The sequence below is a fragment of the Eleutherodactylus coqui genome, chromosome 8 (genome assembly GCF_035609145.1).
Source record: "Eleutherodactylus coqui strain aEleCoq1 chromosome 8, aEleCoq1.hap1, whole genome shotgun sequence".
Lineage (NCBI taxonomy): Eukaryota > Metazoa > Chordata > Amphibia > Anura > Eleutherodactylidae > Eleutherodactylus > Eleutherodactylus coqui.
The window spans coordinates 26,500,699-26,515,509 of NC_089844.1; the positions used below are offsets into that span (position 1 = coordinate 26,500,699).

The window sequence follows — 14,811 nt, forward strand, 5'->3', positions numbered from 1 at the left end:
GTCTGCAGCTCCTGCTCCCGGGCGGCGGATCTACTGCAATGCCCGTGGACAGGGGGCCTAAATACTTGTATTCCCCATCAGGGCGGTTTCACTCTGGCCAGAATCTGCCGCTGCAGAATTCTGCACCAAAACCCGCATGTGTAAATGCAGAATTGCAGATAGAATTAAAGGGGTTGTACCAAGCCATAACAACCCCTAGCTAAATGTTAGGGGACTTTATGATCGGTGGGGGTCCAACTGCTGGGACCCCAAACAATCCCAAGAACGGGGGTCCTATCAGTCCGTTCGTGAACAGAGTGGAGGTGGAGCAGGTTTATAGCTGTTCCATTTACTGCAATGAAAGCGCCGAAGATCTCCAGCGCTGTCACTGAAGAGGAGCAGACGCCTGTTCACAGGATCAGCGCGGGTCCCAGCAGTTGGACCGCCACCGAAGTTATCCACTATCCTGTAGACAGGGGTTAGGTTTATAACTTGGCAGAAAGCTTTTAAGCCCTTTTCAATTCAGCAATGTCCATGTGTTGCAGCCCGCGTGAAAGCGCCAATCTTCTAGCAACTTCTCTTATATCTCTCTGCTGAACCTCTGCTATAACTCCTCAAAATACGTGACTAAATTGACATTTAATGTGGAAAGTGGGTGTTACCAGTTGGGGGCGTGTCCCTATATAATCCAATCAGCGCTGACCACCAGACTGTAGGGATACGCCCCGTTGACAAGGGGGATTGTTAATACCTAGTCGGTAATACCTCATGGCAGCGCTCACCGTTTCTTCTCTGGACAATCATTCTTTCAGACGTCCCGAACAGTCTGAAGGGGCTTCATCAGGAAGATAACTTTCCCCCAGTCCTCTGTCATCCAATTACACATCTGGAAGAATGATTGTCTGGAGAAGAGACGGTGAGCGCTACCATGAGTCCCGTGTCATGCCAACTGTACAGAATCTTGCGACCATTCATGGGTGGGGATGCTTTATATCTGAGGGAGTGGACTCACTCACAGCCATGAATAGAGAATGGGATCTAAACATCATCCGGGAGCCACTCCTCCGAAGCCACCCCTCCCGGAGCTAAGCCCCCTAAAGCCACCCCTCCTCGAACCACACACACCCCGAGCCAACCCCCCCGGAGCCACTCCTCCCCGAGCCAACCCCCCCGGAGCCACTCCTCCCCAAGGCATCCCCCCCGGAGCCACTCCTCCCCAAGGCATCCCCCCCGGAGCCACTCCTCCCCAAGGCATCCCCCCCGGAGCCACTCCTCCCCAAGGCATCCCCCCCGGAGCCACTCCTCCCCAAGGCATCCCCCCCGGAGCCACTCCTCCCCAAGGCATCCCCCCCGGAGCCACTCCTCCCCAAGGCATCCCTCCCGGAGCCACTCCTCCCCAAGGCATCCCTCCCCGAGCCACTCCTCCCCAAGGCATCCCTCCCCGAGCCACTCCTCCCCAAGGCATCCCTCCCCGAACCACTCCTCCCCAAAGCATCCCTCCCCGAACCACTCCTCCCCAAGGCATCCCTCCCCGAACCACTCCTCCCCAAGGCATCCCTCCCCAAGGCATCCCTCCCGGAGCCACTCCTCCCCAAGGCATCCCTCCCGGAGCCACTCCTCCCCAAGGCATCCCTCCCGGAGCCACTCCTCCCCAAGGCATCCCTCCCGGAGCCACTCCTCCCCAAGGCATCCCTCCCGGAGCCACTCCTCCCCAAGGCATCCCTCCCGGAGCCACTCCTCCCCAAGGCATCCCTCCCGGAGCCACTCCTCCCCAAGGCATCCCTCCCGGAGCCACTCCTCCCCAAGGCATCCCTCCCGGAGCCACTCCTCCCCAAGGCATCCCTCCCGGAGCCACTCCTCCCCAAGGCATCCCTCCCGGAGCCACTCCTCCCCAAGGCATCCCTCCCGGAGCCACTCCTCCCCAAGGCATCCCTCCCGGAGCCACTCCTCCCCAAGGCATCCCTCCCGGAGCCACTCCTCCCCAAGGCATCCCTCCCGGAGCCACTCCTCCCCAAGGCATCCCTCCCGGAGCCACTCCTCCCCAAGGCATCCCTCCCGGAGCCACTCCTCCCCAAGGCATCCCTCCAGGAGCCACTCCTCCCCAAGGCATCCCTCCCGGAGCCACTCCTCTCCAAGGCATCCCTCCCGGAGCCACTCCTCCCAAGGCATCCCTCCAGGAGCCACTCCTCCCAAGGCATCCCTCCAGGAGCCACTCCTCCCAAGGCATCCCTCCAGGAGCCACTCCTCCCAAGGCATCCCTCCAGGAGCCACTCCTCCCAAGGCATCCCTCCAGGAGCCACTCCTCCCAAGGCATCCCTCCAGGAGCAATTTAATGATGAATAATGCTTTTGGTGAGCAAAACATTTGTATTTTGGGCGCATCACAGGAAACTCCCAGAAATGGCGATAAACGCCAAGCACTAATTAGAAGGAATGGGTTCTCCTCAGTCAGGATTTGGCCCAGAAGCTGTTGTCTAGCCTGCCAGGGCGAAGTGCAGTCTTGGAAAATAAGGGTCAACACTAAGTCTGAGCTCACACAAGAGGATCTCGCAGCGTGATGCCTGCGAGAGATACAGGTGTGGCCCGCAGCCTATATGCAATGACATTGCATACTGGCTGCATGCCACCAGTCTTCGTGTACTATCTTGGTATATATGTGCACATAATACGCGCCAAGAAAGAATGTGTGGCTTTTTTTTATTGCGTGTGTATTTTACGCAGTTCGTGAGAGTGGCAACATGGCCGCCTATGGGAGATTGGTACAGCGTATTCCGCACATGGAATACGCTATACTGACACGCTTGTGTGAGCACGGCTTAAACATGGAGTGTTTGCCTAAACATGATGTATTGGTCAATAAAGGCTTACAAATGTATGAAATGCTCTAATTGTACTTCAGTAACCGTAGAAACATCTAACAGATCTAATAACACAGAAGCAGAAAACTTTGTTAAAACCAAAATGTGTCAGTCTGAATAGTTTTGGCCCGGACTGCAGACTATGCTGGTCACTCTGTTCTTGCTATGAAGATGTTTTTAGTCAATGGTTGAAGGAATCGTCGCTTCAGATGTAAAGCCAATAATGAACGCTCCCTTCTAAGTGGTGATCGACGCTCATTTATTATTCACGAGGTGATCAGCATATAGATGGGAGAACAGATCTGAAGGGTCAGAATGAGATTTACAACAGGAAAATTCCTTTAATCTGGCACCAATGGGACCTGAAAGATACTGGATTATAATCTATGAACCTCATCTGTAGAGATTAAAGCGGGGGTGGGGGGCAGAAAGTGTATTAATCACCGATCCACAGGATTGCATGCGTTAGTATCTGATTGGGGCGAGGGGGGAGACGACACACACACACACCCACTACCGATCATGAATAGAGGGTCCCAGATGGGAGCAGTTATCACATGCACATCACCGCTCCATTCATTTGTTGAGACCACCGGAGATAGTGGAGCACTCAAACCACTTCTGTTTCCTTATTGAACTGGGTGGATCAGCACAAGATTACTGCTCCATTCATTCAGAGACATTTGTAATTGGTGGAAGTACCAGCAGTCGGACCCCCAATCAGTTATCCCTTGTCCTATAAATGGGGAATAACTTGTTAATGGACAGGTGAGAGAAGTCAGTTTTGGTAATACCCCTGTAAAGGGGTTTCCCCAACTCAGCAAATTATGTACAGGGTAGGCAATAACTTGTTGAACAGTGGGAGTATGACTGTTGGGACTCCCACCCACCTAGAGGAGTCGCCCTGAACAGGTCCCGAAATTTTGAGAGCAGTGGTCAAACATATGCGCCACTGCGCCATTTACTTTAATGGGACTACCGGATTTAGAGTTTAAGTGCGTGGAAAACTCCAGCAGTCCCATTAAGGTAAATGGCGCAGTGGTGCGTATTCACATATTCAGGGAGGCGTTGGGGGCTACATCTCTGCATCAGTGGGGGTCTCAGCAGATGGACCTCGTTAATTGGCGAGTTTTCACTATTCTATGGTTAGGGAATAACTTGCCAATATGCAAATCCCCCCCATAAGCGCGTTTCCATAGGTTACATCCTGTAGGCGATTCTACCGAGGTGGCTGAGCGTACGCGGTATCCGTGAAAATAGTCCTGTTGACTGTATTATGGATCAGCGGCAGCGTTCACGTGCCGTCATAATGAACTAATGTGTAAAAAAAGTTTCATTCGTGACATTGTTCGTATAATTACTAAGAAAGCTACAGGATTGGCGCTACACAAATAATTCGGAACCCTTTCAAGCTAGCATGTAATACTCTGATGCAAAGCAATGGACGGACTACGGTGCAGCGCTTCTTGTGACCGCCCATAACTGACAGGCGAACTCCGGAGATTGTGGTTTACGAGGGTCTCAGCAGCCATGATGAATATGCCATACTGTTGCAATACAGACAGGGAACGCATGGTCGGGTAGTAAGGAGCAATGAGGTCTGAGGGAAGTGTTAAAATGACCATACAATCCTGGACAAAGATGGCCGCACGGCTTCTCGGACACTGTGCATTGGTAGTCTAAGACACTACATGCTGGTCTGATTGGCCAGTAGTGTTCACATGAGCAGCACTGGCAAATCAAAGCAGCGTGTGAGAGACTAATGATGCCTACTAATACAGTTGGTCAGACAGGCGGTGCGGCCATCTTTGTTTGTCCAGGAGCGGAGAGTCGCTTTAAAATACCACCAGGCATTACAGAGTTTACAAAATCTGCCTCCTCACCGGAATACCCCTTTAAAGTAACTAAACTTTTGGCATGTCAAATATTTTGATCAGTGAGGGTCCGCCGATGAGACTCTGCTGAAATGAAGGGGCTGTAGCACTGCGCTCCCTCTGCTGCCGAAGATTGCCACAGAGAAGTCTATAGACCTCCATATATCCGTCTTCAACCGCCGAGACAAGTCAGCAAGCAACATGGGGCACAAGGCTCAGGTAAGAGATCCAGACCTTTCTTTTCAGCACCCAGACCCCCATTTATCAAAACTTTTGACAGGCTGCTCCGACATGTAAGAAGTTTCTAAAAAGTACAGTGACTCTTTAAGGGCGGCTTCACATGAACGTAGTTGAGCGCCTTCTTGGCACATAAAATATATGCGAACAATACGCAGAGAGTAGAACACATTGAGTAAAGGGCTTGTTCTCATTAACGGCTTTAATGCGCATTTTATACGAGTGCAAAAAACCCCCCAAAAAACATAGGACCCGCTTTATTTTCCTGCGTATTTGCACACCAAGGACCAAATAGAAGTCTATGGGAGGTCCGCAAAATGCAAGAACATGTGCACTACGCTGCGCAATACCGTGAAAAACAGAACACATCTGGACCTCATTAAGCTAAGTAGCCTTGTAAATCAGGGCGTGATGTGTCGCACATGTATGTGACAGTACTGTGTGCCAATACGCACGCAAACCAACCTTGTACGCTGCGCAAATACGTTACGCTGAGGCTGCTCTACGGACGACCGAAAGTAGGAAATAAATTAGAGCATAAAATCTTAATAAAGAGCATCCTCGCCGGTTTTTCGCTACGTCTCCTGTGACTCAAGCTGGGCGCAGATGGCATCACGCATCATCCCTGACCCTAGGAGCTTACAATCCGATCTCTCACAAAGACACTAGGGCCTATACATATTTGGAGCACATCCATAAGGCGAGGTGGAGAACATAGACTCCTAGAAGAAAGTCCCTAGTCAGATTTGAATTTGCGCAGAGCCCTCGCGTCTAATCCCACATCGGGATGCTTCGCTCTTTGCAGGGCATTTTCAGGGATGGCGGCAGATATTTCTCAGGCGTGTAACCGTACTGATACCTGCATAGGTATCCAGTGCCGGACTGTCAGATGTTCGGCGTCATCTGATCTATATGTATAATCCCCTGCGCACGCCATTACGTCCCTGGATGAGCCGTCAGTTTCTCTTCACACATTAGAAATCATTAAAACAGTGTAAGAGGGATTACGGACGCGGTGGGGTCACCCTGGGGCGGCAGCTCCGCACTAACCACTTCCGAAACTAGTTATCCGGGGCTCAGGGGAAGCCTGTCATTAGGCATAGCGCACATAGTTCTGAGGACAACGAGCGGCTCCGGTTACACAGGCGGATGATGCTGCAGAGACACTCCATCTCTGCTCCCCCGGGGCTCCCGGCACCGGATCTGTAGGAAGTAGAGATGAGCGAACGTACTCGGTAAGGGCGATTTCGCAATCGAGCACCGCGATTTTCGAGTACTTCACTACTCGGGTGAAAAGTACTCGGAGGGCGCTGTGGGTGAGCGGGGGGTTGCAGCGGGGAGTGGGGGGGGGGGGGGGGGGGAGAGGGAGAGAGAGGGCTCCCCCCTGTTCCCCGCTGCTACCCCCCACTCCCCTCTGCAACCCCCCGCTCACCCACAGCGCCCTCCGAGCACTTTTCACCCGAGTAGTGAAGTACTTGAAAATCGTGGTGCTCGATTGCGAAATCGCCCTTACCAAGTACGTTCGCTCATCTCTAGTAGGAAACCTTCCAGATCCCTGCGGTAGATCAACGCAACGCCACGAATAAACAGCCTTTGTTTTTTCTGCTTTCCATCAACGCTAAAGACATCTAAAAACCTTCTGATATAACCTATATTTCAATTTCTCATAGCTTTTAATAGCTCTGCTGGCTGTCAGTGAATGGACAAGTCCATAAGCCTCGTGTAGACCCAAGGACTCACTCCGTAAAGGTTTCCACTGCATTTGTACACGTGTGTTACATGTGGGTTTTTTTTTTAGTTTGCGTGAAAGCACAGGGGCGATTATCGCTGGGACGGCGGTCAGGACTTCTGCGCCCAACAGTCGTCACGTGTAAAACTATCATTAAGGCCACTCGCACAGAGCGTCGGTAATATGCCACTGGTTTTTCGCGATTTTGATCGGAGTTTCCACAGTGCTTTTTAACTAACCCCATCATTGTGATGGGGGTGCGTTAAAAAAATGTGAAAATGCACAAGAATAAAGCAGACGACACGTATTAAAAACGCTGTGTTTGATCGCAGGTTTGCTAAGCCCTGTTGAAATCAATGGAAGCGCAGGAACGCGATTAGCACGGCGTTCAAAACGCCACACTAATCACAGTAAAAGCTCCAGTGTGAGAGTGGCCTAAAGGATTCAGATTTGAGCACCAGTGCATTCAGCTTGCATAGGATTGTCTACACTGGACACGTTGTAACAAACCCTCAGCTGTGGAAAGCATAAAACTGCCTGTCCACAGCCGTGACAGGGAGGAGGGGAGGGGGAGCACCGACAGGCTCACCGCGAAGAATCGTGGTAAATCGCAGCATGCCACGATTTTAATCCCGTGAGCGGAGAATCGCTGTAAGCTTTTCCTAGCGTGTGATCGGCTACGGCTTCATTCACACTACCATTAGATTTGTCATTGTTGGCCTTCGGAATTGAATAGGAAAAACAAGGGCAAGATCCGGCACATGCAGCACCCGTGGACCCGTTGCCTATATCGGGGTCTGTTGGCCCCCAGCATGCTGCACTAATCTGTCCGGGGTCCTGAGAAGGCTCTGTACCTGAAATGCAGATGTGAACACAGACTAGGCTGCTCTCACGCATGCACCTTTTACCATGATTGCAGTATAACGCACTCACTGACTTCAATGGGGTTCAACAGACATGTGCTCGAACGCAGTGCTTTCTGGTGCCGCAATTCTCGAGCGCCGTCTGCTCTATTTTGTCGCGATTAATGCGCCTCATCAGCCATCAGAATGATAAGGCGCGTTAAAACCCGCTGTCTGAGGCAGTGATCTGCGTCCGAAAAAGGCGGTAAAATCGTAACGAAATCGTCGCGTTTTGCTCATGTCATGTGTGAGAGAGGTCTTATTCTGGAATTACCTTTTAGTCACTGGATGTTTTTATTCACTGACAGCAATCACATTTTTAAAAAGCTCCTATCCTGAAGGTGTATTTACACTGGTAAGTACGGTATCGATCTACGTTTCGCACTTTCAAACCTGCGATTTTTCAGCGAGCGTGATCTGCAGTGGAGTTTCTCTTTTTAAAGTCCTGCTTTCTTGCGGAATCCATTGACTTTATTGGGAACCGCACTGACATGGAGCATGCTGGGATATGTTATCCGGAAAAAACAGTCCACAGAACAAATCCGCATGCTTTAATTCAGCTGCGGACACCCATGTTTCTACAGATTGTCCGCAATTCAAGTCCGCTCGTTAAAATTGGCCTTAAGGTTCGCTCACTTAGGGCTAACACACACTGGCGTTTTGTTCTCTCTTGCGCTGCGAGAGCAAGTGAAAACACTCGCCTCGCAGTGCAAGCAAAACGCTGTGATACCGCCAGTGTTTTAAATGTGGCCAGCGGCAGCGCTAGCCTCATGGAAAACATAGGGAGAAGACCGCGGACCTCTGCCACAGCTGTAACAGAAGTCCAGCATGCTATCCCATTGCTTTTAATAGGCCGGCGCTGCTGCCGGCCCCATTGAAAGCAGTGGTTTGTGGCAACCCCCGCTGCATGATTTTTGGGGAAGGGCTTAAAATATAAGCCCTTCCCTGAAAATCATCATAAGCTGGTAAAAAAAAAACAAAAAAACAAAATTTACTCACCTCTCCGCCGCTGAGACACGTCCTCTGGCTGGCTCCCTGCACTGCTGTCCAGCACTTTCAGCAGCCAGGGATTTAAAAATCCCCGCCTCCTGAAAGGGCTGTGCTGATTGGCTGAGTGCTCAGCCAATTACAGCCAGTACTAAGCTATTCATAAATCTCATTACTATTTGCGATGTAGATGGCGCCGCGCAGATACTTGTTAGCAGACTTCAAATCTGAAAAATTAAGTAGCAACGCCGCTTGACACCGAATGCACATCAGGAATACCAAACACACATTTTCCTATGACAGAGGGCCAAGTCCGTGAGCGACTCAGCGGCCGCGCTCGTGCATAGCCGCGGTTCAGCTGGGATTTCTAAAAACAGAATCCGATGTGTGAATATCCCCTTCTCGTAATTGCTACTCAGCGGGCTAAGGAGCAACTGACCGTCGTAACGGGGCGAATCTCAGGCAGGCAGAACCTCGGTGTACAGCCGATATCTATGATGCTCCAGAGTTCAGGCCAGGACACACATCTGTACGATACCACATACCAAGGCCGGCTGCACACGGACGCATTTGTATTGCGGAATCCACGGTTGGGTTCCGCAACAAATACCGTTCAAGTTTCTTCCTGCACACTCGCGGAAACTTCTTGCAATTTCCACAAGCGGAGGAAAAAAAATTCACAGTATGCTCTATTTTTGTGTAATCTCCGCACGGACGGCTTCGATTGAAGTCGATGGATGCCGTCTGACCCGCGGCCCTTCTGTAATTGACGTTGCGGACAGGTCGCGGATCCCGAGTCATCACCTAGCGACAGCGAAGAGGAAAAGAAAAAAAATCTGGACTGCGCTTGTCTTATGGCGAGCCGCTGGGTCCATCCGCAGTACAGATGAAGAAGGAAGACAGCTATGCACGGAGGCCGGCTGGGCACAGGCTGGATTCCGCTGCGGGCTGCCACATACTAAATCTGGCCAGTCAGTGTGCGACCGGCCTTCATGAGAGGATGAGAGTCCTTGCCCCGCTAGGTCAGGTGACATATGTTATGGCATACACCCATATAGCCATAACCATACCCCCTTCCTCTTGAGGGGCTACAAAATACCTGTTCTTCAGCAGCACAAAGGAAGTCAGGATTCCTTCAGAGCAGAACTCCGACGCAGCATTCTTGTGCCCAGTTATCGCAGGGGGCCATTTACACGGACGGTTCGTAAACAAAATTCGCTCAAGCAAACAAAAATGTGCAAGAATTGTTACATCTAAATCCAAGACATCGATTATTAGTTTGTCGTTTACTTTCAACTAGCATAAAAACCATGGCTGGATCGCCGACTTCTCGCTCAGCGCTTCACATAGAACGCCAGCGATAATGGCGCTAACTAGCGGTGACGTCACACAGTCGTCCCGTGTAAATGAAGCATTAAGAGAGGGGATGTGCAACTCGTTGCTCTTTTAGGTCGCCTGCACACAAACGGGTCGGACTCCGCAAGTGGCAGCCCACAGCGCAATCCAACCCCGTGCCCAGCTGGCCACCGCGCCCACCTGTTTTTTCTTTCCCTTCATCCGTACTGCGGATGGCAGTGGCGAGCCGCAAATATGCGCATTACAGGTTTTTTCTTTTGAAATGTTTATTTTTCTCGTGCCATCGCTAGGCGAGGAATCTGCGACCTTTCCACAACGTCAACTTCGGAAGGGTGGCGGGTCGGATGGCTTCCGTTGACTTCAATAAAAGGCGTCCGCCCGTAATCCGCACGAAAACAGAACATGCTGCGATTTTTTCTCTGCAAGCAGGAATCGCACTTCGATTCTGCGAATGTGCAAGACGCGCTTTCCCACAGTGAGTAACGGTATTTGCAGATGCCGACCGCGGATCCTGCAATGCAAATCCATTTGTGTGCAGGCGGCCTAAGGTTACATTCACGTGGGCGAGTGCAATATTGGTCTGAGAAACTTGGGCCAACATCGCGCTTGTAAATGGCGAATGCAGCTTCTTCCCCGCAGTAACGGGAGGCGGTTTTGACATGAAGACGCCTCACATCCTCGGGGATTTCACATGGTGGGGAGCGCAATATGGGGGCGGGATTGACAGCCTCATATCACGCTCGCCTGTGTGTAGGTAGCCTTAGGGTGTGTTTACACGGGCGATTAAATTGCGCGGGTTGCAAGACGTACAAAACGCGCATGAAAATAGAATCCATTATTTCAAACGGGTGCAAACACATGCGATTCTTTTTCTCACAGCGACGCTGCCAGCACGTCCCGTTTTTGGGTGATAGCGTCCATAATTTTCTGTGGACCTGAAAAAAAAAATTTGCGATGTGCGACTTTTCATTTTTTACTATTTGAAAAACGTGATTTTCACGCTTCTTTCACAGGCACAAAAATCCTAAGCGCTGAGATGCATCGGACCCGCATAGAAGAACTCCGGCTCTGCAAGTGCGATGCGCTTCCACGCTTTGACAGATATCATTCTTGCCCCTTGTGTGAATACGGCCCAAGTTCTAAAAGACTACAACTCCCAGCATGACTTAGGGCAGACTGCGAGGACAGCCACAGGTTGACTGATGGGAGAGGCACATGATGCATGGCAATGAGGCGCAGGGTGGCATCAGGCTCTACAAACTGGCAGCTGCAGCATCGTCATGGCACAGGGGGGGGGGGGGGGGGTTAACGCGCCATCTGTCCGGCTGGGTCAAATGCCACAGAAAGCGTAAAATCTGTAATGCAAAGCAAATGCATTGTTCACCCCCTGCTGCGGGCACCGAGCAGCAGATATACGGTGACGTCACCTATGGCCATGGATTCCCATAAACTCCACTGATCAACACTGCAGAGAAATCCAGGCAGCAGATCAATGCAAAACACTGCAAGCCCCTATAGAAGCCCCCTTACACCATGACGCCAGAGTTTAGGGGGACGTATAGAGGGGCACACGGACAGCACACACTTTACCTTCATATAAGAGCCTCGTTTTGCAGTTTGTGGTGAGGAAATGGGTCTCCCAGCTGCCGCCGTGTCGGGGGACCGGCTCCCGGACCTCAGTCACACCGGGGTTTCGGAGGCGCCAGCGGTCTCAGCAGATTGTGCCTCATACTTCCAGGGGGATTGTAGATGTCCTGGAGGGAGGGCGCTATAGGGGGGGGGGGGCACAGATGTATAAGTGCTGCCCTATACCAAGCACTAACAGCTTCTGGGGTCTATAGGTGCCTGCAGGGAACAGGAGAGGAGCGACAGGTAGGTGGAGGTTACGATCTATAGGTCTATGTGCAAGCAAGAGCTGCGGTGTATTATAAGGATCCGGGAAACCTCAGAGCTGCAGATACAAGATATCTATAGGCATCTTACGAACAAAGGATGAGGGGAGGCGACTGTAGGTGTCCGGAGATAACCTATAGGGGATCTATAGAGGAATCAATCTGGAAGCAGAGATATTTGGCAGGACGCTCAAAGCATGCAGGTATATAGGTGACAATCTTTAGCAGTCCCATCCAAAAGCAGATAAAGAATAGATCTATAGGTGACAGTCTATAAGTGGAACTGAAAGAGGTCTTTATATCCAAATGTGTGTATAGCGGAGAGGTGATTCTATAGACCTGGGGGACTTAAAGATCTACAGGTGAAAGGAAGGATGGAAGTAAAAATCTATAGGTGATGACGGAAAGGGTCCGAATATGGGAAGATACAGAAAATGGTCTAATTCTTGGGACCAGAGTCTATAAGTGACAGGAAGTAGTCCATAGGCTCCAAGCATTAGGGGTCTATATATTCCAACAGCGATGGGGACCAGGTGAGGGATGTATAGACAGGTGACCAGGGACAGTATAGGACTTAATGAATTGTTGCAAATGTCTCTGTATATCCAGGCAGCAGTAGATGAAGGCTGATCTATAGGTGACCGTGATGTATATATTCCAGCAGTTGTAGGTACAAGCTAATGGAGGCTATCTACAGGCGACACGGGACCCCTATATGCTCCAGTTGATTCTTGCAGAGGACTCTCTATATCCAGGCAGTGACAGTGAAGACTGGATGTATAGGTGACAGTGATCTGTATATTCCAGCAGGTGTAGGTATATCTACAGGTGACACGGAGTGTATACACTTCAGACAATGGTTGCAGAGGTCCCAGTATATCCAGGCAGCGGCAGTCACGACTGTGGATCTATAGGTGACAGGGATCTATAGATTCCAGCAGCTGTATGTACAGGGTGGAGGATATCTACAGGCTACGGTTGTGAAGGTCTCTATATATCCAGGCTGCAGCAGATGAAGAACATTGATCTATAGGTGACAGTGATCTATATATTCCAGTATCTATAGGTTACTCGGGGTCTCTATACGCTCCAGCTGATAGTTGCAGAAGTCTTTGTATATCCAGGCTGCAGCAGGTGAAGAACGTGGATCTATGGGCGACAGTGATGCATGTGTTCCAGTAGCTATAGGTTACTCGGGGTCTCTATACGCTCCAGCTGATGGTTGCAGAGGTCTCTGTATATCCAGGCTGCAGCAGGTGAAGCCCGGGGATCTATAGGTGACAGTGAGCTGTATACCACCCAGCAGCTGTATGTCTATAGGCGCCAGGGATGTATAGATCCCAGTAGCTGTGCGTCTATACGGCCCCGCTGGCGGTTGCAGGTGAAGCCCGGGGATCTATAGGCGGCAGGCAGATGTCTCTGTAACGGCAGGTGGCCGCAGGCGGCGCTATCGGTGCAGTCGCTCGCTGTCCGGGTCTCCGGGGCCCCGGCCCGGGGATGTGTGGGCTCCGGCCTCAGTGTCACTGCTCCCCTCCCCCCGCAGCATAGCAACGGGACATGGCGCAGTAACCGCGCAATCTCGCGAGAAGTGGCCGGTTCGATGACGTCACCGCTGTAACCCGTTCCCTGCCGGCCGTCGGCTCCTCCCGGGCGGAAAGCTGGAGCCACTACCGTCTCCGGACTACGGGGAGGCCACCGATAACCCGATACACCGCCACACGGCGTCCCTCACCACCAACCGCCCCTCCTCTTCACATCACCGGCGTCGCCATCTTGTCACTTCCAAGCTGAGGCCGCAGTCACCAAGCCGTGGGGAGCAGCGACACCTGCAGGCCGCGGCGGGTACTGCAGCCCCGCTAATTACGCCTGAGGAAGCTGCTAATTAGAAGTAGTAATTAATTATTATTAGGTAGTAAAACCTGCCTTATCTGCGGGGCTCTGGCTGCGCCACCAAATAATGGCCACCATTTGCTGCCGCGCCGCTGTTTACGGCCGAATTCACACAGACGGATTTGAGAGCGCAAAACTTACGCGGAGAACCGAACAAACCGACAGCGGATGCAGCGGCTCGCTCACACGCGGATGTTCCTGCACATTTTCGTAAGGCAAAAAAGTGACAACGGAATCTTTATTTCCTGCGCATTTACGTGGTTTTTTTGCTCATGCAAAAACTGCAGTAAAACGCCGACACAAGCGCGCCAATACGCAGCAGGCCGCATTCACACGAGAGCGCCAATATGCAGCAGGCCGCATTCACACAAGCGCGCCAATACGCAGCAGGCCGCATTCACACGAGAGTGCCAATACGCAGCAGGCCGCAATCACACGAGCGCGCCAATACGCAGCAGGCCGCATTCACACAAGCGCGCCAATACGCAGCAGGCCGCATTCACACGAGAGCGCCAATATGCAGCAGGCCGCATTCACACGAGCGCGCCAATACGCAGCAGGCCGCATTCACACGAGCGCGCCAATACGCAGCAGGCCGCATTCACACGAGAGTGCCAATACGCTGCAGGCCGCATTCACACGAACGCGCCAATACGCAGCAGGCCGCATTCACACGAGAGCGCCAATACGCAGCAGGGCGCATTCACACGAGCGCGCCAATACGCAGCAGGCCGCATTCACACGAGAGCGCCAATACGCAGCAGGGCGCATTCACACGAGCGCGCCAATACGCAGCAGTGCGCATTCACACGAGAGCGCCAATATGCAGCAGGCCGCATTCACACGAGAGCGCCAATACGCAGCAGGGCACATTCACACGAGCGCGCCAATACACAGCAGGGCGCATTCACACGAGAGCGCCAATACGCAGCAGGGCGCATTCACACGTGCGCGCCAATACGCAGCAGGGCGCATTCACACGAAAGCGCCAATACGCAGCAGGGCGCATTCACACGAGAGCGCCAATACGCAGCAGGCCGCATTCACACGAGCGACCAATACGCAGCAGGCCGCATTCACACGAGAGCGCCAATACGCAGCAGGCCGC

General features: G+C 52.0%; 2 protein-coding genes across 2 annotated transcripts in view; one reads left to right on the forward strand and one right to left on the reverse strand.

Moving 5' to 3' along the window:
• PTPN4 (protein tyrosine phosphatase non-receptor type 4) overlaps nt 1-13,570 on the reverse strand; it is a 91,494-nt gene extending 77,924 nt beyond the window's left edge. The window contains exon 1 of the mRNA XM_066575355.1: nt 11,512-13,570. The gene's annotated coding sequence lies outside the window, so the exon portion shown is untranslated. The remainder of the gene's footprint in view (nt 1-11,511) is intronic.
• LOC136577857 (basic salivary proline-rich protein 3-like) lies at nt 1,011-2,312 on the forward strand. Its single transcript, XM_066577779.1, has one exon. The coding sequence runs from the start codon at nt 1,011-1,013 to the stop codon at nt 2,310-2,312; it is 1,302 nt and encodes a 433-aa protein (XP_066433876.1).
• Nucleotides 13,571-14,811: the final 1,241 nt, after the last annotated feature.

Bases quoted from the DNA above. Each gene is read 5' to 3' on its own strand.
- LOC136577857 (XM_066577779.1), top strand. From the start codon at position 1,011: ATGGGATCTAAACATCATCCGGGAGCCACTCCTCCGAAGCCACCCCTC.